Genomic DNA, 25,759 nt, shown 5'->3' on the forward strand with positions numbered 1-25,759 from the left:
TATTTCTGAAATTTGAGAAAAAAATTAGGAAACGGGAATGAAGTGAATTGGGCTGGCTTGGAACGTCGTGTTACAAAGAGCCAATATAATTTTAATTTTTCCATCTAGTATCTCAAGAAATAGTATTATCTTTAATAAAATATTTCTGATACCAATATTCTTTGAAATACTAGTCTTTCAGTAAAGAGATCCCGGGATTTTAATTTACGAACTCCTTTGCCATGCCGAACCTGAATCAAGCGCTGACAGCAAACACCGTAACTAGAAGCAGTAAGTCTGGAGACAACCGAGCGCTAAGGGGAGGCGTGATTGGAAAAATCTCGCGAGAAGCACCGCATGCACTATTTTTCGCGATATTTTGGTGCCCAGCCTTTTTCCTATCTCTCGCAGGATCACGGTTAATCTCGCGATATTTGGGAAGTTCCGTTGGGAAGATGGCGGCGGCCGGGAGCACCCTTCTCTTCTTGCCGCCGGGGACTTCAGACTGAGCCTTCTCTGGAAGAGTGGGGACGGCTGGTGCCCTGCGTCCCGGGAGCCCGAACCAACTTGGTTCCTTCGTTAGTGGTGGGGAAGGGCTTATCCTCTTGTGTAGGATTCAGGACCTCCCCACCGTCGGGATGAAGGCTCAGGGGGAAACCGAGGGTGAGTGACTTGAGGGGGAAAGCAGGGGGCGGGACACAGCTTGGGGGAGCCAATCTGTGAGAGGAGCTGGGGGGGCCGATGCCTCCGCCGGGGCAACGTTCCCGAGGTCGTGGAGTCCGGGAGGCGGTATAGCTTCTGACTGTGCCTTCCTTGGTGATGGAGGGCTCTGACTCTGGGATGATGTGGGCTCTCAACTTCTGTGAAGGTTTCCTGCTTAGCTAGGGACAATCAGTTGGGCCTCAGGACATTTTCAGCCTAAAGTTGATGGAAGACCAGGCGAGTGAATCTAAAACCTACTTACATCTCGTTTCAGAAGAGATGTCTGAATAATGACATTAAAAAAAAATAATACAGAGCTGTGTGTCAAGTATTGAAGGATGTTTTGGCGTTAGTGAAATGATTAGGACCTTATGATTGTAAAAGCCAGTAGTTTAATAGAATGTCACAATGTTCAGATCTTGTACTATTGTATATTTGTAAAATGCGTTGAATTTCATCCTTTCAGTGCTTGGACTAACTTAAACTGCTGAAAAAACAACTTTTCTGTGGAACCGTACTTAGATTCTCTGAAGTTCTACACTCTTAAATGCTTCCTTAGTATTTTGGATATAGTTCTGTTAATAAGGATCACTGTATTGATGTTTACCCATCCATCTTCCCCACTTTGAGCTTTGTTAGATCAGGGACCTTGTCTTACTCATCATTGTGTAGACCCTGGCACAAAAAGTGTTTGAGCATTCGTGTGAAGTACTTATCATCAGGCTTCTCGAGGAAAAGGGGGGTGGGGAGTGTATTTTAAAGGAGAGGAAGAAGAAAGGTTTACTCCTTGGATGCAGAGGATTGGTGAGTGTAAAATGGAAACTCGATGAGGCAGGAATTTTGTCTAGTTTGCTCATTTCTGTATCCCCAGCACATAAAGCAATGCTTGAGTGAGTGAGTCTTGAAAGTGGAATTGCCAACAATGTGTCCAGAACTGTAAGCTGGCTGAAACAGTCCCAAAACTGGTTTTCCAGAAGATGAGGACATTGGAGAAAGGAATTTGAATCTTGATTTAGAAAATGTCACTGCCTTAACTCTGATTGGTGACATTCTATTCATCTTTCAATGCCAACATCAACTGTCACCTTTTCTGTAACATCCCCAGGACTGATAATGAACTTTTCCTTTTTTGCGTTTCAATTGTAATGTGTCTCTGTTTTTAACAGCATATCTCATTTTGCTTTCTGTGATGGTTATTTCCACTTTAACTTATGCACACCCCCTCACAGATATCATCTCAGGCGTATTGTGTGTTTTTGCACTGCCACGGTCTCTAGAACAGGTCCTCGCTCATACTAAGAAGTATAAGAATTAGAGGAAGGATCAACTATATTTCAAAAGTAAAAATTTTAATAAAAATAAAAACTATAATTCAATAAGAAAAGTAATAAAAATTCAAAAATAAATAAAAATCAACTAAATTTCAGTAATAAAAATTAGGAGGGCTGGAGAGCATAAGAGTTGTTCAGTCCAGGAAACAGGACTTTTCTATCTTTCTCTTACCTCTGCTGGAAACTCATCCTTTAGTCATTGACATATTCCCTATCCATATGGTTTTAGTTTGAATTCAAACAGGAAAAATTAAAATGGCAAATACAGCCTGTTTTCTTGATACTACTTCTACATTGATCTCTTAGAATTATGTCAAAAAATTAAGAAAGTCTGTATTTCACATTGAAAACCAAACCAGCTAACTATAGTAAGGCCATGTTCAAATGTATGTTCTACATATATCATGCAAGGGATTTCATGCATATCATGAAATGATTTTGTCACCAAACATAGTCTTGATCCTGAAACATAATTAGAGGTGGTTCTTTTTTTGGTTTTCATTAAAAGACTGAATAGAAATCATTTATGTTCTATGGTGTTCATTTTGATTAGACCCCAATTTCTGTCTTCTTGTTATTAAAAGTAAAGTATTTGTATATTTTGAAGTAAATGGCGTTGAAAAATATTTTAACTGAGTTGTTACCAGGATGAAGTATGGGGGTTTCTTTTGCAAGAAAAATTGTGGAGGGTCTTGAAAGAAGAGTTTCTAATGCTGTTTTCTAATTTATATCGTAGAGTCAGAGAAGCTGAGTAAGATGAGCTCTCTCTTGGAACGGCTCCATGCAAAATTTAACCAAAATAGACCTTGGAGTGAAACCATTAAGCTTGTGCGTCAAGTCATGGTGAGGATTATGCTGGTGGATAAAGTGTTGTGCTTAGATAATTATTTAATAAGCTAAGCTCCCTCTGTAGATTTTTTTCAAACTAGTTATTGTGTGTCCTCAGTTTTTGTTTGTTTCTTTAAGAGAGTGTGAGAGCGTGAGCGGGCAGGGGGGTGCGAGGGTGGGAGGTTCAGAGGGAGAGGGAAAGAGAGAATCTTAAGCAGGCTCCATGCCCAGCACGGAGCCCGATGTGGGACTCGATCTTATGACCCTGAGATCATGCATGACCTGAGCCAAAATCAAGAGTCAGACGCTTAACCAACTGAGCCATCCAGGTGCCCTCAGCCACTTGATTCTAATGAGATAGTATTTTCATTGTATCTATACTACTAATAGAGTTTGCAACTGATTTTTTTTTTTTTTTTAAGATTTTATTTATTTGACACAGAGAGAGAGGGTGCGCACAAGCAGGGGGAGCAGCAGAGGGAGAGGGAGAAGCAGGCTCTCTGCTGAGCAGGGAGCCCGATGTGGGCCTGGATCCCAGGACCCTGGGATCATAACCTAAGCTAAAGGCAGACGCTTAACCAACTAAGCCACCCAGGCGCCCTGCAATGGATTTTTTAAAAAGATTTATTTATTTATTTTAGAGAGCATGTGAGCATGGGGGGAGGGGCAAAGGTAAAGGGGGAGAGAGTCTCAAGCAGGCTCTGTGCTGGGCTCCATCTCACTGAGATCATGACCTGAGCCAAAACCAAGAGTTGGATGCTTAACTGACTATACCACCCAGGCACCCCTAGAGTTTGCAATTGATTCTTTTTTTTTTTTTTTAAGATTTTATTTATTTATTTGAGAGAGCGAGAATGAGAGAGAGCACATGAGAGGGGGGAGGGTCAGAGGGAGAAGCAGACTCCCCGCAGAGCAGGGAGCCCGATGCGGGTCTCGATCCAGGGACTCCAGGATCATGACCTGAGCCAAAGGCAGTCGCTTAACCAACTGAGCCACCCAGGCGCCCCTGCAATTGATTCTTAATTAGCTTCACCTGTTCATTCTGTCTACCTTTTCCTCTATAGTACTAGAGTCATTTACCAGTATGGGGAGACCTTAAGTGAAAGTTAAGTGGAAGACAGGGGGTAGGGCCTGGCTGTTAAAATTTCATCCATATGATTCCAGTAGTAGTCAAATGATGTAGGAAAACTTTACTTCTATGATTTGACCTCTGCAATGGTTATATGGATGTGTTCACTTTGTGATAATTCATGGATCTCTTCACTTAAGATTCATATACTTTTTTGTATATATGTTATACTTCAATGAAAGTGCCCCCTCCTCCCCAACAAATCTTACTTTGGGTCCAGAGTAAGTTCAGTTTAGTAGATTTATTAGTGTTTAAAATGATCGTATCAGTATAGCCCTAGCAAAAGAACTGAAGTTGCTGTCAAAAGACCTATATTTGAGGTACTTACTACCTATGTGACTTTGGACAAATTATTGACTCTCTGAGTTCCCTCATCTGGAAAATAGAGGCACACAATACCAGTTTGCTTTTCCACATAGTTTTGTTGTACGAATCAGGTGAGATAATGGATATTACAGTGTTGTGTTGCTGAAAGATTTCTGTAGGGGCGCCTGGGTGGCTCAGTGGGATGAGCATCTGCCTTCAGCTCAGGTCATGATCCCAGGGTCCTAGGATTGAGCTCCATGTCAGGCTCCCTACTCAGCAGGGAGCTTGCTTCTCCCTCTCCCTCTGTCTGCTGCTCCCCCCTGCTTGTGCATTTCTGTGTATTTCTGTAACTGTAAATTTGACAAATGTATGTATATCTCTGGCTGAGGATTATGTACATAGAATGTGGGTTTTTGTTTTGTGTTATTTTATTTAATGCCTTAAATAAAATAATGGCAGTTTTTCCAGTCTGGGGATTCAGAGGTTGTCATTTTTATACTACGAGGTAGCCATATTCTAGTTTGAAATATGTTCTGTAAATGATATTGTCATTAGAGAGACATCATGAGATAGAGGAATTCCAGGTGGCTACCAAGACCCTCTCATGGGGAACCAGTGTCTTGGTTTGGTTACCATAGCTTCCACTGTCTACTTCTCACTTTGCATATTCAGAAACCTGATTTTATTGGTGTATTAAGACTTTGAAAGTTTTTCAACAACTGACATAGTAACAAAATCTTAGTAGACTAAAATGTAAATCAGACTGCCAATTTATTAATTTACCACAGAGGGTTTATCTTTCCACTTAGCAAAATATTTGTATCCACCATCCAGAGCAACCCCTTATCTATTCAAGGTACAAGAGAAGCCCGATTATTAATCGGATGTTTGTTTTATGAAGGTGGGATTAGAACAAAGAGATGGATTTAGGGCATTGAAAAGCCTGAAAAACTATCCTTTTATCATAAAACTTTTCACATTTCTAGGGATTGGAATGTTGTGCAGGAAGAAACTTCCTTGGATAGGGTTAGAAAAACTGTCAAATCTTTTGCTCTTTGGGAGTCCCTTTTTCTGGACTACACATTCTGTTTCTTAGAGTCAATCTAATTTTACTAAGGTTTGGTTTTATTTCTTAGATTACATGCGAATCACCTTGTTGGATTTGGGAATTGTCAAATCTCCTGAGCCACCTCATTTAACTGACTAAACTTAGGATGTAGTTACTTCTGCAGGAGGCTGATCTCATTTATTATATTTGATTCTTCCTAATCTAAAATAAGATCTGGGCATACCTTTTTCTACCTTCATGTATATGGATATGGAAGTATCCATGTTTATGAACTTGTCCTCCTGTGGATGAATGGACAGAGTAATAGGAGTCTATAGATTATCTTGAGTATATAGAGAATATAGAGTATATAGACTACAGCATTTGGTCTGTAGATTATCCTGAAATATTACTACTAGGAGAAGTACATTTACCTGAAACACTGTTGGCTTGGTTAATTTCTACCTCAAATGTTTTCCTACTTAATACAGGAGAAGAGGGTTGTGATGAGTTCTGGAGGGCACCAACATTTGGTCAGCTGTTTGGAGACTTTGCAGAAAGCTCTCAAAGGTTTGTAAACGTGTTTGAAATATGCTTTCTTAAAACACCCAATTTTATAGTTACAGAAGAAATGTAAACTGAGGTAGATCAACTTTCTATGCTAGGTGTTGTCTTGCTTTCACTATGGAGTTGAGATGCGCTCTTACCTGAACTTTTGAAACATTTATTTTTAATCTATTTTGGAGGGTGATAGAGATTCAAAAGATAATTGATGGAGAGTAACTATAAGATAGGAGGGGAAAGTTCTCTTTTTTCTTCACATATTCTCTTCTAATTAACTCACAATAAGAAGATGGACATTTTAACTCTAATAAAAGATTTTTACATTGTTTATGGACAGTGTTTTCAGGAAAGCAAATAAAATTTAAATCATGAGCTTGACTATTCATGCTTATAATTGCTAGTTCTGTGTATTTTGGGGGAAAAAATTAAAGTAAAAACAGATTTTACTCTGATCCATCACAAATGAACCTGATTCAGCTGAATATTGTCCCCCCGCCCCTTGGGTTTCCTTTAAAATCTCAAGTCTGAGAGTGGGTTTCTACGACTCTCATCGCCCGTTCTAACATTTCCTTCTCTGATGGTTAAGGATCCTTGTTTAGTTCATCAAAATGTAGAGGATCCCACTTTTGCTTCTTCCAACTCAACACAGAGTCTCAGTCTTGAAAGGTAACCCTTCCCAATCTGTGGAAATAACCATAGTATGTAGAGGCAGAGACTGGTACTTTTTTTTAAATTGTGATAAAATATACATAACATAAATTTCACCATTTTAACCATTTTAAATTATAATTGAGTGGCATTAAGTACATTCACATTGTGTGTAGCCATCATCACCACTATCCATCTTTAGAACTTCTTCATCTTCCCAAGCTGAAACTCTATACTCATTAAACAATAACTTCTTCTTTCTCCCTCTCGTCAACTGTTGGTAACCATCATTCTACTTTCTGTCTGTAAGAATTTGTCTACTCTAGGGGCGCCTGGGTGGCTCAGTCGTTGGGCGTCTGCCTTCGGCTCGGGTCATGATCCCAGAGTCCTGGGATCAAGCCCCACATCGGGCTCCCTGCTCGGCGGGAAGCCTGCTTCTTCCTCTCCCACTCTCCCTGCTTCTGTTCCCTCTCTTGCTGTGTCTCTCTCTGTCAAATAAATAAATAAAATCTTAAAAAAAAAAAAAAGAATTTGTCTACTCTACATACCTCATATAAGTGGAATCAAACAGTATCTGTCCTTTTGTGACTGGCTTTTCACTAGCATACTGTCTTCAGTGTTCATCCATGTTGTGGCATGTATCAGAATTTCCTTTTTTTTAAAAAAGCTAAATAATACTTTGTATGTATATACCACATTTTATTTCTACGTTCATCCATGAATGGACATTTGGTTTGTTTCCATCTTTTGGCTGTAGTGAATAATGCTGCTATGAAAATTTAATTTTTTTAAAAAGATTTTATTTGTCAGAGGTGGGGGAGCCCAACCAGGGGGAGCGGCAGGCAGAGGGAGAAGCAGGCTCCCCGCTGAACCTGATGTGGGACTTGATCCTAGGACCCCAGGATCATGACCTAAGCCTAAGGCGTATGCTTAACCGACTGAGCCACCCAGGCATCCCTTGAATATTTGTTTTTATGTTGGTTTGGTTTTGATGTTAATCTTCCTTATTCTAGCATTAGCAGATACATTTGTCTTTTTGAAGTTAAAGATAACTTATCCCAGATGAGGAATGCAAAAGGGAGAGGAGAATGGTCCAATAATTTTTTCTTTTCTTTTTTTTTTTAAGATTTTTATTTATTTATTTGACAAAGAGAGACACAGCGAGAGAGGGAACACAAGCAGGGGGAGTGGGAGAGGGAGAAGCAGGCCTCCCGGCCAAGCAGGGAGCCCGATGTGGGGCTTGATCCTAGGACCCTGGGATCATGACCTGAGCCGAAGGCAGACGCTTAACGACTGAGCCACCCAGGCGCCTCTCAATAATTTTTTCAAATAGATCTTTTTTAAGTAAGCCCCACCGACATGGGGCTCGAACTCACGACCCCAATATCAAGAGTCGCATGCTCTACCAGCTGAGCCAGCCAGGCGCCCCTCAAATAGATCTTTTTTTTGATCCTTACTACTGCCTAGGTCACAGCTAAGTCTTACTAATGAACTTGTACAAATCATAAGCATTTGAACTATTGAATGTAATGGCTTGGAAGGATGGATATACTCCTTAGGATGTTGCAGTCTCTGAAGAATAAAATTTAAGTATTTGGATCATTTTGTGATTTCCCTTTTTTACTTTCCTAGTTACATCTTTACCAGCAATGACTGACCGCTTGGAGTCTATAGCAAGACAGAATGGGTAAGTAGTCTATCTCAGGCAGAAGTATTTAACTTAGTGTTGACTTTGGGTGGCTTTATTTATGTGTCTTCTATTAATTTTTGTTTTGATTTGTTCCTGCTAGACTGGGCTCTCATCTCAGTGCCAGTGGCACTGAATGTTACATCACGTCAGATATGTTCTATGTGGAAGTGCAGTTAGATCCTGCAGGACAGCTTTGTGATGTAAAAGTGGCTCACCATGGGGAGAATCCTGTGGTATGTGTTGTTGATATTTCACTGGAATCTGTGGGGTTTACTTAGGGACATTAAAATGAATTGTTGGGGTTTGAAATAGCTTGGGTTTAGGTTTTTTCGTGAGCCACTGTAGAGATGATGTGATCGGCTATAATATCAATAGCTCTAGAATTTAGAATAACATGGGTCCATCTCTGACATCATCCAAAGGCTTCGACAAGTGGAGACACTAGAGGAACGCTTTCCATTTCATATCAACAAACATGAGCCGCATTTGAACAATAGATGCTGGGGATACAGAATTCCTTAAAGTTCCTATCCTCAAAGAGCTAATAATCAAGGACAGATAATCTCATACATAGCTAATGTCTCTGAAAAAGCCTGTAATAGAGATGAATGTTTAATGTGTGTAACCAGATAGTTGAATATGGACTCCAAGGATGGCATTAAAGGGAGGTCCTAATATTTTAAGCTACTGAAAGTTGATTCCTTTATAAACTAGTTCATATGTTTTGATCTTTAATTTCCCACCCCAACCCCATGGTTTTACTAAGTAGGAAGATGCTTTTTGATTATCTTAATAGAAGGATTTTCTGTAGTTTTAATGTTTTTGTTATAAAGCATGTGCTCTTAACAAAAGAGAAAAACTTTTGATGTCTTCAGAGGCCTTAAAGTAGTTTAAGGTTTTAACGTGATTTCTTTAATTTCAGAGCTGTCCAGAACTTGTACAGCAGCTAAGGTAAGCAAATGACATTTATATTCCCTGATATTGTCAGACAGTGCTGTTCTTTATAGCTAGTCTTGAGGCTGGTCAAAAGTTACTCTCCTAAGGAACATATTTATTTTCTTGGATCAGGATTTTTCAGAGTCTATATTTGTTCACTTTCAGAATTGACTTGGCTTCTTAACCTACTCCGTCTATCCCAGGGTTTCTCAACCTTGGTAGCATTGACAGTTTGGATTGGAAAATTCTTTGCTCTAGGGGGCTGCCCTGTGCATTATAGGATGTTTATCTACATCCTTGGTCTCTCCCCATTAGTTGCCATTAGTATTTCCTGACCCGTGACAATCAAAAATATCTCTTGATATTGTCACATGTTCCCTGGAGGGTGAAATCACTTCTGGTTGGAAACTACTGATCTAGCCTCAAGAATTCTGTGTGCAACAAAAATAAATAGAACCTAATTACTGAATCAGAGAAGGCTTGAGAAAATTGAGTCTATACCATGGAAAGAACTTTTTTTCACTTTGAGAAAAGTTGTTTTACATTTAAGGTATATGTGTGATAAACTCCCATCATAGTAGAAGCGCTAGACATGAAGAGTTTCTTGGCAGTTGATGGCATTTCCCCCTGGATTATCCTTTCCTTTTAAATTGAGTGGAAATTTACTTTCTGGATTTTGAGAAAGCCATTACATCAATTTTATGTCTTAAATATAGCAAAGTTCTCAGATACTACGTGGAGATGTCTTAAGATGTTAATATTGAGGAAATAAGTTTTATACTTGGCCTTTGCAGTGATCATTTTAATGTGTTCATAGCCAAGTGTGCCACATTTGAACCACCTTTTAAAAATTGCAATGCAACATAAAGACAGCCTTTTTATGAGTTTATTGAATCAGTTAAGTCTAGCAAAGGTGTGTTGCCAGAATAGTCCAGAAAGCCAATATTTCTGGTTCTAATCTGGAGTAGGAAACTGCACCAGTTTATGAACTGGTGGTGTTTTAAAGTTAGTTTGTAAGCATGTTTTGAAGTGGGAAGCTCAGAAATAATATTAGCCTTTACATGCTATTTTTAGTCACTTTGTATAGATGGTGATTTTAAGGTGGGGGCATTTTTACTGCTACTCTTGTTTTGTTTTGTTTTACTGTCTTCATGGCATTTTGGGCAGTAAGTGTTGAATATATGCTCGGTAAATGCCTGACCAAATATCTGACATTGTTAGGGCAATTTAGCTTTAAGAGACTTTTTTCTTTTTTTTTAAGTTTGAAAAAGATACAGAGAATTAGAATTGTTGAGTTGTGTTGGATTCCTGAGCCTGCCCACAGAACCCAATTGACTAAGAATCCAAGCCTGAATATTGGGTTCTAGGATGCGAGGGGTCTAGGTAGTAGTTCTTTTTCCTGGGGCAGGTCTAGTCATAGGAACATTGTAGAATTTGTGGTTTGCCTCCACAGTACTCACCTCCTTTTCTCTTGGTCTCCCCTCTCTCTCCCAAGTGTTCATTTTCCTCTTTGCTTTTAGGTTGCCATATACATACATGCAAGTGTTCTATCTTCCCAATTTACTTATTTCCATTTCCTCTCCAATCAAAAGTTTGTTTTCCTCACGACATCCAATCATCTCAGTTACATATTAAGAGGAAAAGAAAGTGATTTATTTAAACCAAGTCTCATTACTTAGGATCCAATTATTGTAGTATAGGAATTATTAGGTCTTTTTGACATTTTTTATAGTGCTTACAAGCACCTTCTCTAGATAAATGGGATAGAGAAAGGAAAACATTTCATTTTCTTTTGCTTTTGATTAATTCTAGAAAACTTTGGGGGAAAAGAGTAAAGCAAATTATTAAAATTAGTTTTATGTAGCCATGGTTTTTGGCACTTTGCATTGAGTAGTAATTGTATGTTTTATTCTCCTCCCTCTCCCCTGAATTCCTTATAGGGAAAAAAATTTTGATGAATTTTCTAAGCACCTTAAGGGTCTTGTTAATCTTTATAACCTTCCAGGGGACAAGTAAGTATTTTTAAATTTTGTTTTTGTTGGAAAAATCAGTATAGATGTAAACCGTTTTGTGCTTAGAAATTTGCCAAGTCTTCTGCCCTATCTTATTTGTGGTTTCTTCTCATACTGACAACCTATAGCTTCCAACTTCATATCTTTTGAAGGTATTTGAAATAAATAATTTCTGTATTAATGGATATAATGCTAACAGAGACTATAATCCTTGAGATGTCTTCAACATAATTGATTTTTAAGCTGAAAAGAAATTAGTGGTTGTGGAACTGGCTCATCATTTTTATTTTTAACCTACCTGGGATTCTGTTAACTAGCTTGGCTCTTTCAAACAGAATTGCCCTCTAGGCTATGTTAATGTTTGTATGTGTGTGTATATGTGTATTTTTCAACTATTTAACTCTTGTTCTCTTCATCTACTTTCTAGCAAACTGAAGACTAAAATGTACTTGGCTCTCCAATCCTTAGAACAGGATCTATCTAAAATGGCAGTTATGTATTGGTAAGACTGGCTAAGGTGTCAATTCTATATGACTCTCTGGATACTTTGTTCTTAAAGCTTTTCATCTAGGGGGTTATTAGGGTCCCATATTATAGACCCATATTATTATGTATTTTATCTATATCGTATATCTTGCCCATCTCTTTTTACTTCCCAAGTGATTGCATTCCATTTTCTCAGTATGTCTAAGTTGTTGGTTGATATTCCATCAGTTTTATTTGAAGTCTTGTCAAACCTGGCCTCACATCTGATAAATAATAGTCTAGTTGTAATTTTTGTTCACCATATTACAAACTGTTTTACACTTGTAAATAAGCTCTTTACCTTGAAAATGAAATACAACTGCTATACGTCCAGTTATAGGACAAGTTATTAAGATTGAATTCTAAGACTTTTAACAGCTTCTCATTAGCACATTGTGCACTAATACCTTCAGGGCTTTAATACAAGCAAACATAGATCATTTGTCTCACAGGAAAGCAACCAATGCTGGTCCCTTGGATAAGATTCTTCATGGAAGTGTTGGCTATCTTACTCCAAGAAGTGGGGGTATGTGATCCTACTTTGCTTACTTTGAAAATTATTTATTTATTTAAGATTTTACTTATTTGTCAGAGAGAGAGAGAGTAAAAGTAGGGGGAGTGGCAGGCAGAGGGAGAAGCAGGCTCCCTGCTGAGCAAGGAGCCCGACGTGGGACTCGATTCCGGGTCCTGGGATCATGACCAGAGCCGAAGGCAGACGCTTAATGACTGAGCCACCCAGGCGTCCCTGTTTTTATTTATTTTATTTTATTTTTTAAAGACTTTATTTGTCCGAGAGAGAAAGTGAGAGCGAGAGAGAGCATGTGCACAAGCGGGGGGGTGGGGGGGGTGGAGAGAAGCAGGCTGCCTGCTGAGCAAGGAGCCTGATGCAGAACTCGATCCCAGGACCCTGAGATCATGACCTGAGCTGAAGGTAGATGCTTTACTGACTGAGCCACCCAGGCATCCCTATTTATCTTTTTTTTTTTTTTAATTAATTAATTTATTTATTTGAGAGAGACACAGAAAGAGTGGGGGAGTGCACATGCGGGGGAAGGGGCAGAGGGAGAGGTAGAGAGAATCTGCAGCAGACTCCCCACCGAGCACAGAGTGGAGATCATGACCTGAGCTGAAACCAAGAGTCAGTCGCTTAACCCACTGAGCCATCTAGGCACCCTGAAAAATGTAAAAATGTTTTATTTTAGTTAAGGGGTGATTACATTTATACCTTGGTTTTATAAGCAGAGGGAGAAAATTACCAGTCACTTGTATATTTTTAAATGGTTTCTAAGGTGTTAACACCTGCCTTCCCCCAGTTACATTTTTAAATTGTGAAGTAAATTATTAGAATCAATACTTACGCTTCTATCATATTTCATAAGTTGTTTTGGAGCATGAGTCCTCTTATCTATGGAATTATTTTCTCATACACAGTTTTGTAAAAATGGGAACGTTTTTATTTGCAATTTACCTGATAAAAATAGTGATAAGTTTTATTTTGCATAGGTCATTTAATGAACTTGAAGTACTATGCCTCTCCTTCTGACCTGCTGGATGATAAGACTACATCTCCCATCATTTTGCATGAGAATAATGGTAAGACTTTAACTGAAAAGCAACTGACGGTTTGGTTCAGTGTTTTAAAAATACTTAAAATAATTTGAATGCCTGAGCCTGGTTGTGTATTTCCTGATTTGCTACTTTCTTTTTTTTTTTAAGATTTTATTTATTTATTTGAGAGAGAAAGAATGAGAGACAGAGAGCATGAGAGGGAGGAGGGTCAGAGGGAGAAGCAGACTCCCTGCCGAGCAGGGAGCCCGATGCGGGACTCGATCCCGGGACTCCAGGATCATGACCTGAGCCGAAGGCAGTCGCTTAACCAACTGAGCCACCCAGGCGCCCTGATTTGCTACTTTCTAATAAGTTTGCCATCATACCAAAGTTTGCTGTTCCTATCAGATTTTGCATCTGATTCTTACACACACACATACTCTTAATATATACACATGTATGTGTACACATACATCATAATAAAAGCTTAACAGGTGCTTTTGAACAAGTTGAATGAATGAATGAAAAGGTATAAACCATTTGACTTGAAATAATCTCCTTTAATCATTACTTCAAAGGTGAAGAGATTAGCCAACTTACTAAAGAATATAATAATGGATGTTGTTTCCTATTTGCATTTTTAAAATTTTATTTCTCATTAGAAGAATGAGAAAACCCAATGTGGGGCTTGAACTCACAACCCTGAGATCAAGACCTTAGATGAGATCAAGAGTTGGATGGTTGGGGCGCCTGGGTGGCTCAGTCATCAATCGTCTGCCTTCGGCTCAGGTCATGATCCCAGGGTCCTGGGATCCAGCCCTGCGTCGGGCTCCCTGCTCTGTGGGAAGCCTGCTTCTCCCTCTCCCACTCCTCCTGCTTGTGTTCCTCTCTCGCAGTATCTCTCTGCCAAAAAAATAAATAAAATCTTTAAAAAAAAAAAAAGTCGGATGCTTTACCAACTGAGCCACCCAGGCGCCCCTCTATTTGCATTTTAATACACTAAAACAATGAGAAATGGCCTAATACCTCATTTGGTCCCCTTGTAACTTTAGTCATTGACTATCCTATAATCATAATTCTATTTAAATGCATTCTGGAATTGGAGAAAATAATTAAGTGTTGGTAATGAACCTTTAAAAATTTTTTTTTCTTTGGACTGCATTGTGTTCTGTATTTTATTTACTGACAGAAATGTTGGTTGTAAAAGGTAGTTTCTCGAATTTCTAAGTCATATAGGTATTACAGTATCTGACAAATTATGCAGAAGTTAGCCTGGATTTTGTTTTTAAATGTTAAGATCCTTGTAATTTGTGTTACTTTGGAGAAAACCCTTTTTCTTTCCTATTCTCAGTTCCTCGATCATTGGGCATGAACGCATCAGTAACAATTGAAGGAACGTCTGCTATGTATAAACTCCCAATTGCACCATTAATTATGGGGTCACATCCAGTTGACAACAAATGGTAAGTTAAGTATAATTCTAGCAAAGTTCATTTTTTCAACTTCAAGCCCAGTACGAAACAAGTATTACTTTGACTTGCCTCTTTCCTCACTTGACTTTCTAGAGATTGGCTTTTTATTTTATCCATTTAATTTCTCTTTTCAATATCTATTTGAATGTTCCTTTCTGAAGTCTGCTTATAGAACACATTGTCTATCCTGAGAGAGAAAGAGAAGAACTGTACTAATTCCACTGGTTTAATGACTGCTTTTTTTTTCTTACGTTATCATGGGACTTCTCTTGACTGGATTAATAACTAGAGACTCGAGATAGATGCTTGATTAAATACTTTAGGGTTAATAAATAGGATGTTTTGGAACTGGGGAAAGAAAGTTGAAAGAGTGAACTTTTTTTTTTTTTTTAGATTTATTTATTTAGGGGCACCTGGGTGGCTCAGTTAGTTAAGTGACTGCGTTCGGCTCAGGTCATGATCCCGGAGTCCCAGGATTGAGTCCCACATTGGACTCTCTGCTCAGCGGGGAGTCTCCTTCTCCCTCTGACCTTCCCCCTTCTTGTGCTTTCTCTCTCTCTCTCTCTCTCAAATAAATAAAATCTTAAAAAAATATATTTTATCTATCATTTATTTATTTGAGAGAGTGTGTGTGCACGCACGCGAGCAGGGGAGAGGGACAAGTAGACTCCACCCTGAGTGTGGAGCCCGACGCTGGGCTCGATGTGGAGCTTGATCCCACAGCCCTGAGATCATGACCTGAGCTGAAATCAAGAGTCAGATGCTTAACCAATTGAGCCACTCAGGTGCCCCAAAAGTGAACTTTTTTTTAAACATTTTAAGTATTTGTTTTAAGTAATCTGTACACCCAGTGTGGGGCTCAAACTCATGCCTGAAAGATCAAGAGTTGCATGCTCTACGACTGAGCCAGCCAGGTGCCCCAAAAGAGTGAACTTTTGATAGACTTCTGTTAAATGATACGGACATGTCTAAGAATGGGTGTTTAGATTTTTCATTTTTATATCAAGTCAAAATCCAACCCACACCCTTTTTTTTTTTGAAGGACCCCCTCCTTTTCCTCCATCACCAGTGCCAACAGTGTTGATCTTCCTGCCTGTTTCTTCTTGAAATTTCCCCAGCCAATCCCAGTATCTAGAGCATTTGTTCAGAAACTTCAGAACTGCACAGGTGAGTTTTAAGTATCAAGAGCTAATTCTTGTTAAAAATGTGAAAAACAAACTTCAAATTCAGATGATCTTAGACCTCTTTCAGTCTTGTCTTCAAAAAAGTACCGATGGGTATAAATGTCATAGTGCTTTGTACTAGTAAATGCTTAGTAAGTACTTTTTCAATAAATGGATGAATGAAATAGAAGTCATGAAGGGAAAACTGAGCTGTCAGCATTTTGATGTTATTACGATCATTATGTTCTTGTTTTTCCAGGAATTCCATTGTTTGAAACTCAACCAACTTATGTACCCCTCTATGAACTGATCACTCAGTTTGAGCTGTCAAAGGACCCTGACCCCATACCTTTGAATCACAACATGCGATTTTATGCTGTAAGTAAGGCTCCATAGATTGTTGTAGGTTATATTTGAACCCAAGATCAGAATCTTCCTTTATAGGATTACTGGGTCAGAAACATTCTTTTGGACTACTGGATCATTTCCTAGTTCCTCATTCAGGCAGGAAATTACAGAAATTTCTGAAACATACTGAAGAAAAAGCATGAGCTTCCAAGTCAGGAAGTAACAATGTACATTTCATGGCCAGAATTTCAGATGAAATTCTCTTAATGGTATCCTGAACTTTTGTAAGTTTGTAAGTAGATGTTAAGAATTCCTAATGTTTGGGGCGCCTGGGTGGCTTAGTCGTTAAGCGTCTGCCTTCGGCTCAGGTCATGGTCCCGGGGTCCTGGGATTGAGCCCCACATTGGGCTCCCTGCTCGGTGGGAAGCCTGCTTCTCCCTCTCCCACTCCCCCTGCTTGTGCTCCCTCTCTCGCTGTGTCTCTCTCTGTCAAATAAATAAATAAAATCTTAAGAAAAAAAAAAAAAAGAATTCCTAATGTTTAATTCTTTCAAGTGTCATGAGCTTATAATCTGAAAAGGTCCTTCAAGTACATATAGAGAAGAAAGTGCTAGAATGAATAAATTAAGAAAGGTTCCAAAACCTCATCTGGACTTGAATTTATTTGAATGTTTGAGGATAGTCTAGACTAAAGTAGTAGTTTCCAAACTCTGTGTTACAGTTATACAAGGTGTTTTATTAAAAATGCAGATTTTGCACTTATGGTTTAGGGGCCTCTTTTATACAAATTTCTGACGTAATTTTTGTTAGTTAGGTTAGGAAACCACTAATAGAACATTTATAGAAAAGGGGTCTTTTCAGCCAAGTTAGTAATTGGCATTTATAACATCAGCTGACCAAAGAATTCACTGTGGAGTTTTATTATTCACTGAGAAACTGCTGCTGATTTTTGAGGAATAGGGGTTTTTTATATTTTGTGGTTGGAGCACCATGGATGAGTAAATAGTGTTCATTTCCTTTGTCCTTTTTGCCCAGGCTCTTCCAGGTCAGCAGCACTGCTATTTCCTCAACAAGGATGCTCCTCTTCCAGATGGCAGAAGTCTACAGGGAACTCTAGTTAGCAAAATCACCTTTCAGCACCCTGGCCGAGTTCCTCTTATCCTAAATCTGATCAGACATCAAGTGGCCTATAACACCCTAATAGGAAGTTGTGTCAAAAGAACTATTCTGAAAGAAGGTATTGCCTTTCCTTTTAATATACTTACTGGCAAATGGAGGCTCTTTGTTCTTGTGGTTCTCTAATTTGGTGGCTTATATCTCCTGTGGAGCTTTTATAACTGGTTTCCATTCGCAAGTGAACTGAATTAGAACCTCAGTGGGAGGAGTTGGGAATCTGGTTTAAGCTCCACATATAATTATGATGGAACTAATCCATAAATTGGCATTTGGAAACCACTGTTTTTTTGCAACGGACTTACTCTTTTTCTGCATACAGTGATATAATTAGGTACCTACAGGCCTGAACCTTACAGTAGGTATAGAAAGTAGAACTTGGGATGCTGTGGGGAGAGATGATTTCTTTGTTTCTTTCTTTCTTTTTTTTTTTTTTAAGGCATCTCTACACCCAGTGTGGAGCTTTTATTCACAACCCTGAGATCAAGAGTTGCATGCTCTGCCAGGTGCCCCAGAGACGATTTCTTGAGATTTAAATTTTAGGTTGTTAGGACAGTGCTTCCCAGCTTTTAGTCCTGCCTGAGTATGTTTCCTGTCCCCATTCTTTGAGGAACTTAAGCATATAGCTTAAAAAGGGGTAAGACCCATGCCCTTTTTTCTCCCTAGATTCTGGAATGCTGATATTTTTCAAACACAGTTTGCTGTTAGAATTCCTGATGAGACTTTTGGCTGCTCTAGTTAACTGTAATTAATTTTTTACCTTAGTTGTAAAGCACTTCAGTAATAGAGATGTATTAATGCGAATGGCAGGCAAAAAGAAACAAGGCAGGCAAATCAGGAGATCTCTTTTTTGGGAATAAGAATTGCTTTAGAGGGGTGCCTGGGTGGCTCAGTCAGTTAAGCATCTGCCTTCACCTCAGGTCATGATCCTGGAGTCCTGGGATCAAGCCCCATGTCGGGCTCCCCACTCAGCGGGGAATCTGCTTCTCCATCTCCCTCTGCCCCTCCCCGCTGTGTTCTCTCTCTCTCTCTTGCTCACTCTCTCAAATAAAATCTTAAAAAAAAAAAAAAAACTGCTTTAGAAATGAGAAATTTTAGAGAGAGTAATGACACTGAGCATGTGCAAGTGTGCTTATGGCCCTACTATTTCATGTATTTGAATCCTGGGAGAATTCTCCAAGTAGTTTCAGCGCATCTAGAAATTAGTTTTTGTAAGCCATTTATGAAGTTAGTCCTGCAAGATGCATGCATTTTCCCAAGAAAGTATGTGATCCTTGTCTCTGGGCTTCCAGCATGTTTGGCTTAGGAACCTATGATGATAGATATTGTATGTATATTTGGCATAAGGATATCATTTTATTTATTTACTCATTTATTTATTTTACAGATTTATTTTTTTTATTTTAGAGCCCTAGCAGGGGGAAGGGCAGAGGGAGAGGGAGAGAATCCTTAAGCAGACTCCCTGCAGTACCCTGAGATCATGACCTGAGCCAAAATCAAGAGTCGGCCGCTTAACCAACTGAGCCACCCAGGCACCCCAAGGATATGATTTTATTTTATTTTATTTAAAGATTTTATTTACTTATTTGACAGAGAGAGAGAAAGAGAGAGCACAAACAGGAGGAACAACAGGTAGAGGGAGAGGGAGAAGACGGCTTCCTGTGGAGGCAGACATTTAACCGACAGAGCCACCCAGGTGCCACCCCAAGGATATCATTTTATTTATTTATTTTTTTTAAAGATTTTATTTATTTATTTGACAGAGAGAGACACAGCGAGAGCAGGAACACAAGCAGGGAGAGTGCGAGAGGGAGAAGCAGGCTTCTGCCTGAGCAGGGAGCCTGGTGCGGCGCTCGATCCCAGGACCCTGGGATCACAACCTGAGCCGAAGGCAGACGCTTAACGACTGAGCCACCCAGGCGCCCCAAGGATATCATTTTAGATTATAGGCCCTACATCCATGCTTACCAAACTATGGGCCACATAGCTAACATCTGCAAACACTGATAGAAAGCAGGGTTTATGGCAGTGGTTCTGGATGTCTTATCAAATAGAATGAAAAACTCTTGGCCACGTTTATTTTCATAATTCACTTTCAAGGTAAGGCATTTATATCTGTCAAGGTCTTTAACAATTTAGGGATTAAATGGTGTTCATTTTAGAAAGTGGAAGTTTAGTTATTTCTTTGGAGTATTTATAACATCAGCTGACATATTTTTTGGAATCTGATTCCTTCTGTCACCTGTGAATGATATAGTAGGCTTTACATGTAAAAAATATGTAGGATTGGGGTGCCTGGGTGGCTCAGTCGTGTGCCTTCAGTTCAGGTCATGATCCCAGGGTCCTGGAATCAAGCCCCACATCGGACTCCCTGCTCAGCAGGGAGGCTGCTTCTCCCTCTCCCTCTGCCCCTCCCCCTGCTTGTGCTCTCTCGCTAGCTCTGTCAAATAAATAAATAAAAAATCTTAAAAAAAATAAAAATAAAAGTTAACTTACCTAAAAAAAAAAAATGTGTGGAATTTAGTTTCTAAGGAGGCAGAGAATTTCATCCTGTATACTTAGGGATTATTATTTACTAGTGTCTAATCTTATATTTGGTTGATTATTTTATGATCCTTTCTTTGCCTTTTAGATTCTCCTGGCCTCCTCCAATTCGAAGTGTGTCCTCTCTCAGAGTCCCGTTTCAGCGTATCTTTTCAGCACCCTGTGAATGACTCCCTGGTGTGTGGTGAGTTGTGAGGGGGCTAGCACTTTTCTTAGGGCAGTAGTTTGGTCCCTTATCTTCTTTTTGAAGTCAGAAGCTGAATTTCTCTCAACTCCTATGTATTTTGTCTTTCAGTGGTAATGGATGTGCAGGACTCAACACATGTGAGCTGTAAACTGTACAAGGGGCTGTCAGATGCACTCATCTGCACAGATGACTTCATTGCCAAAGTTGTTCAAAGGTAGCACTGGCCCTTTTCCATCAGAGTCCCATTAAGAGATGTATAAGGAACGCTGTTTTCAGTATTAGAGTGAATGGGAATTTAGGAGGAAAGCATTCAGTCACTGCTTTGAATTCACATTTCTGTGTTTTGGGATTCAAAAGTAATGTGAGCTTTGGTTTTTTAAATATCATGAGAGTAATAGGAAATAAGGTAGGTAACTTTAGGTCTAGTATTAGGGTTCTTTTAGGAGGGAGACAGCTGAAATAAGATGTAGGTTTTGTTGTTGTTGTTGTTGTTTTTTAACTTTGCATCACTTTTTAACATATGTAATATGTCACGTGGTGGCATGTGGGAAGATAACTTAAGCCAGTCAGCTTCCCAGAAATATTAATATGTAATTTTGAGATTTTTCTAGAATAGGTGCTTGTGGCCTGTTTTATAAATAAATTTTATTGGAACACAGCTATGTCTGTTCATTTATATATTGTCTGTGCCTTTTTTTTTTTAAAGAGTTATTTTTTTAGAGCGAGAGAGTGTGCAGAGTGGGGAGGGGCAGAGGGAGAGGGAGAATCTCAAGCAGACTCCCTGCTGCATGGGGAGCCTGATGCGGGGCTTGATCTCAGGATTCTGAGATCATGACCTGAGGTGAAATCAGGTCAACCAACTGAGCCACCCACGTGTCCTTATATATTGTCTGTGGTGCCTTTTGAGCTAAGATGGCAGAATAGTTGGACAGAGACCATGGGATCTTCAAAAGCCTAAAATGTTACTGTTCGGTCTTTCAAGAAAGGTTGCTAAAATGTTCTAGAGCAAAGTGTCTTCTAAAATGTATTGTTAAATTTATCTGTAAGATAAAAAGTGCTTTGCTTTAAAGTAATCAAGATTTTATACCAATAATAGCATCTTTCACGGTATAGCTTTGGGATGATCTAAGGCATCAAGGTTTAGAATTTGATGGTTCAAGAGATTATTCTAGTGGTTCATTAATTAAGATAAATAGCATATCCCATTAATCACATGTGAAGCCCGAAAAGGAAGATATTTTCTTACTGAGTTCATTACTATCAGTTTTCTTTTAGTTCAGTATGACATCTAATTTGGGCTCTTGTTTGTGGTTAGTTGGTTTTTGGTAGTGCTTCAAAAGAGGTTGAGAGTGCCTACTGGTACAGATTCTTTTTAGAATGAATTTGCCCAAAGCTCTGGCATTTTACAGAACTATTTCTGCCTTTCGGGTTATTTGCCTTACCTGAAAATTGCCTACTGCAAACCTCTGAGGGCATATCTGAATCTCAGGCAGAATTAAAGCCTGTTTTCCCAAGTAAAAATTGTTTTCATCCAGGCAGCTAATACACTGCTAACTTTGTTTTTTCTATCTTATTTTACAGATGTATGTCCATCCCTGTGACGATGAGGGCTATTCGGAGGAAAGCTGAAACCATTCAGGCCGACACCCCAGCACTGTCCCTCATTGCAGAGACAGTTGAAGACATGGTGAAAAAGAACCTGCCCCCGGCTAGCAGCCCAGGGTATGGCATGACCACAGGCAACAACCCAATGAGTGGTACCACTACACCAACCAACACCTTTCCGGGGGGTCCCATTACCACCTTGTTTAATATGAGCATGAGCATCAAAGATCGGCATGAGTCGGTGGGCCATGGGGAGGACTTCAGCAAGGTGTCTCAGAACCCAATTCTTACCAGTTTGTTGCAAATCACAGGGAACGGGGGGTCTACCATTGGCTCGAGTCCGACCCCTCCTCATCACACGCCGCCACCTGTCTCTTCAATGGCCGGCAACACCAAGAACCACCCGATGCTCATGAACCTTCTTAAAGATAACCCTGCCCAGGATTTCTCAACCCTTTATGGAAGCAGCCCTTTAGAAAGGCAGAACTCTTCTTCCGGCTCACCCCGGATGGAAATATGCCCGGGAAGCAACAAGACAAAGAAGAAGAAGTCATCAAGATTACCACCTGACAAACCCAAACACCAGACTGAAGATGACTTTCAGAGGGAGCTATTTTCAATGGATGTTGACTCACAGAACCCTATCTTTGATGTCAACATGACAGCAGACACGCTGGATACACCACACATCACTCCAGCTCCAAGCCAGTGTAGTACTCCCCCAACAACTTACCCACAACCAGTACCTCACCCCCAACCCAGTATTCAAAGGATGGTCCGACTATCCAGTTCAGACAGCATTGGCCCAGATGTAACTGATATCCTTTCAGACATTGCAGAAGAAGCCTCTAAGCTTCCCAGCACTAGTGATGATTGCCCACCCATTGGTACCCCTGTTCGAGATTCTTCAAGCTCTGGGCATTCTCAGAGTGCCCTCTTTGACCCTGATGTCTTTCAAACCAATAATAATGAAAATCCATACACAGATCCAGCTGACCTAATTGCAGATGCTGCTGGAAGCCCTAGTAGTGACTCTCCTACCAATCACTTTTTTCCTGATGGAGTAGATTTTAATCCTGATTTGTTGAACAGCCAGAGCCAAGGTGGTTTTGGAGAAGAATATTTTGATGAAAGCAGCCAAAGTGGAGATAATGATGACTTCAAAGGATTTGCATCTCAGGCGCTAAATACTCTGGGGGTGCCAATGCTTGGAGGTGATAATGGGGAGACTAAGTTTAAAGGCAATAGCCAAGCTGACACAGTTGATTTCAGTATTATATCAGTGGCTGGTAAGGCTTTGGGTCCTGCAGATCTTATGGAGCATCATAGTGGTAGCCAGAGTCCTTTACTGACTACTGGGGACTTAGGGAAAGAAAAGACTCAAAAGCGAGTAAAGGAGGGCAACGGCACCAGTAATAGTAGTCTGTCAGGGCCAGGATTAGATAGCAAACCAGGGAAGCGCAGTCGGACCCCTTCTAATGATGGCAAAAGCAAAGATAAACCTCCAAAGCGGAAGAAGGCGGACACTGAAGGAAAGTCTCCGTCTCACAGTTCTTCTAATCGACCTTTCACCCCACCTACCAGTACGGGCGGATCCAAATCTCCAGGCAGTTCAGGAAGATCGCAGACTCCCCCAGGTGTTGCCACACCACCTATTCCCAAAATCACTATTCAGATTCCTAAAGGCACCGTGATGGTGGGCAAGCCCTCCCACAGTCAGTATACCAGCAGTGGCTCTGTGTCTTCCTCAGGCAGTAAAAGCCACCATAGCCATTCTTCCTCCTCCTCTTCCTCCTCTTCGGCTTCCAACTCAGGCAAGATGAAAAGCAGTAAATCAGAAGGTTCCTCAAGTTCCAAGTTAAGCAGCAGTGTATATTCCAGCCAAGGGTCTTCTGGATCTAGCCAGTCCAAAAATTCATCCCAGTCTGGGGGGAAGCCAGGCTCCTCTCCCATTACCAAGCATGGACTGAGCAGTGGCTCCAGCAGCACTAAGCTGAAACCTCAAGGGAAGCCATCATCACTTATGAATCCTTCTTTAAGTAAACCAAACATATCCCCTTCTCATTCAAGGCCACCTGCAGGCTCTGATAAGCTTGCCTCTCCAATGAAGGCTGTTCCTGGGACTCCCCCATCCTCTAAAGCCAAGTCCCCCATCAGTTCAGGTTCTGGTGGTTCTCATATGTCTGGAACTAGTTCAAGCACTGGCATGAAGTCATCTTCAGGGTTAGGATCTTCAGGCTCATTGTCTCAGAAAACTCCCCCATCATCTAATTCTTGTACAGCATCTTCCTCTTCCTTTTCCTCAAGTGGCTCTTCCATGTCTTCCTCTCAGAACCAGCATGGGAGTTCCAAAGGAAAATCTCCCAGCAGAAATAAGAAGCCATCCTTAACAGCTGTCATAGATAAACTGAAGCATGGGGTCGTCACCAGTGGCCCTGGAGGTGAGGACCCAATGGATGGCCAGATGGGGGTGAGCACAAATTCTTCTAGCCATCCTATGTCCTCCAAACATAACATGTCAGGAGGAGAGTTCCAGGGTAAGCGTGAGAAAAGTGATAAAGAAAAATCCAAGGTTTCCACCTCGGGGGGTTCAGTGGATTCGTCTAAGAAGACCTCAGAGTCAAAAAATGTGGGGAGCACAGGTGTGGCAAAAATTATCATCAGCAAGCATGATGGGGGTTCTCCCAGCATTAAAGCCAAAGTGACTTTGCAGAAACCTGGGGAAAGTAGTGGAGAAGGGCTCAGGCCTCAGATGGCCTCTTCCAAAAACTATGGCTCTCCACTCATCAGTGGTTCCACTCCAAAACATGAGCGTGGCTCTCCTAGCCATAGTAAGTCACCAGCATATACCCCCCAGAATCTGGACAGTGAAAGTGAATCAGGCTCCTCCATAGCAGAAAAATCTTACCAGAACAGTCCCAGCTCAGATGATGGTATCCGACCTCTTCCAGAATATAGCACAGAAAAGCATAAGAAGCACAAAAAAGAAAAGAAGAAAGTAAAAGACAAAGATCGAGACCGGGACCGGGACAAAGACCGGGACAAGAAAAAATCTCATAGCATCAAGCCAGAGAGTTGGTCTAAATCACCCATCTCTTCAGACCAGTCCTTGTCTTTGACAAGCAACACAATTTTATCTACAGACAGGCCCTCAAGGCTCAGCCCTGACTTTATGATTGGGGAGGAAGATGACGATCTTATGGATGTGGCCCTGATTGGCAATTAGGAACCTTACTTTTTAAGACAAAAATGGCCAGAGAAAAACTAATAAGTTTATAGGCAAACCACCATAAGGGGTGAGTCAGACAGGTCTGATTTTGTGTTCAAGAATCTTAAATGGCATGGCTTTGACACCGAGCTGGGTGAATTTAGAAAGGTATAGCCAGACTCTACTAAAGAGACCATAGGGTTTGATTCTGGTTACCAAGAATCACTTTTTCCTTTGCCAGAGAAAAAAAAAAAAGTTAAAATACTTGCTTATGAAAGGGAGGGGGTGGGTGGGGCATAGGGAGAGGGAAGGGTGGGAAACAGTTTTGTGGGAAATATTCATATATATTTTTTTCTCCCTTTTTCCATTTTTAGGCCATGTTTTAACTCATTTTAGTGCATGTATTTGAAGGGCTGGGCAGCAAATGAAAAAGCAATACATTCCTTGATGCATTTGCATGAAGGTTGTTCACTTTGTTTGGATAGTTGTCCATTTGAGGCATGGACAAATGAAGGACTTTGGTCATTTTGGACACTTAAGTAATGTTTGGTGTCTGTTTCTTAGGAGTGATTGGGGGAGGGAAGATAATTTTAGCTATTTATTTGTAATATTTTAACCCTTTATCTGTTTGTCTTTACACAGTGTTTCTAATTCTATAAGGTTCAGGGTTCAAAGTGATGGGAGGTGGAAGAGCAAGGCTTATTTGGTGGTAGGGAGCCTGTAGCTTGTGCTGGTACTGTAGCATTAAGCCCAAGCAGATTAGTCAGAGTCCACCTTTGGAGTTAAGTAGAAAAACCAAAATGGTATTTTTGTT

General features: G+C 40.3%; 1 protein-coding gene across 2 annotated transcripts; it reads left to right on the forward strand.

Annotated features, from left to right (window-relative positions):
• Positions 1–199: 199 nt before the first annotated feature.
• MED1 (mediator complex subunit 1) lies at positions 200–25,218 on the forward strand. Of its 2 annotated transcripts, XM_032428697.1 has the most exons (17): positions 200–642; positions 2,749–2,855; positions 5,815–5,893; positions 8,168–8,222; positions 8,326–8,458; positions 9,148–9,176; positions 11,102–11,173; positions 11,601–11,675; positions 12,151–12,224; positions 13,202–13,291; positions 14,598–14,709; positions 15,761–15,885; positions 16,141–16,259; positions 17,264–17,465; positions 20,034–20,129; positions 20,241–20,346; positions 21,714–25,218. In XM_032428697.1, the coding sequence occupies exons 1-17, from the start codon at positions 618–620 to the stop codon at positions 24,961–24,963; spliced, it is 4,749 nt and encodes a 1,582-aa protein (XP_032284588.1). In that variant the 5' UTR covers positions 200–617; the 3' UTR covers positions 24,964–25,218. The 2 variants fall into 2 exon arrangements, with proteins under 2 accessions (XP_032284588.1, XP_032284589.1); XM_032428698.1 differs by lacking the exons at positions 200–642; positions 2,749–2,855; positions 8,326–8,458 and having other exon boundaries at positions 5,866–5,893.
• The last annotated feature ends 541 nt before the right edge of the window (positions 25,219–25,759 follow it).

The sequence above is a fragment of the Phoca vitulina genome, unplaced genomic scaffold (assembly GCF_004348235.1).
Source record: "Phoca vitulina isolate PV1807 unplaced genomic scaffold, GSC_HSeal_1.0 scaffold40, whole genome shotgun sequence".
Lineage (NCBI taxonomy): Eukaryota > Metazoa > Chordata > Mammalia > Carnivora > Phocidae > Phoca > Phoca vitulina.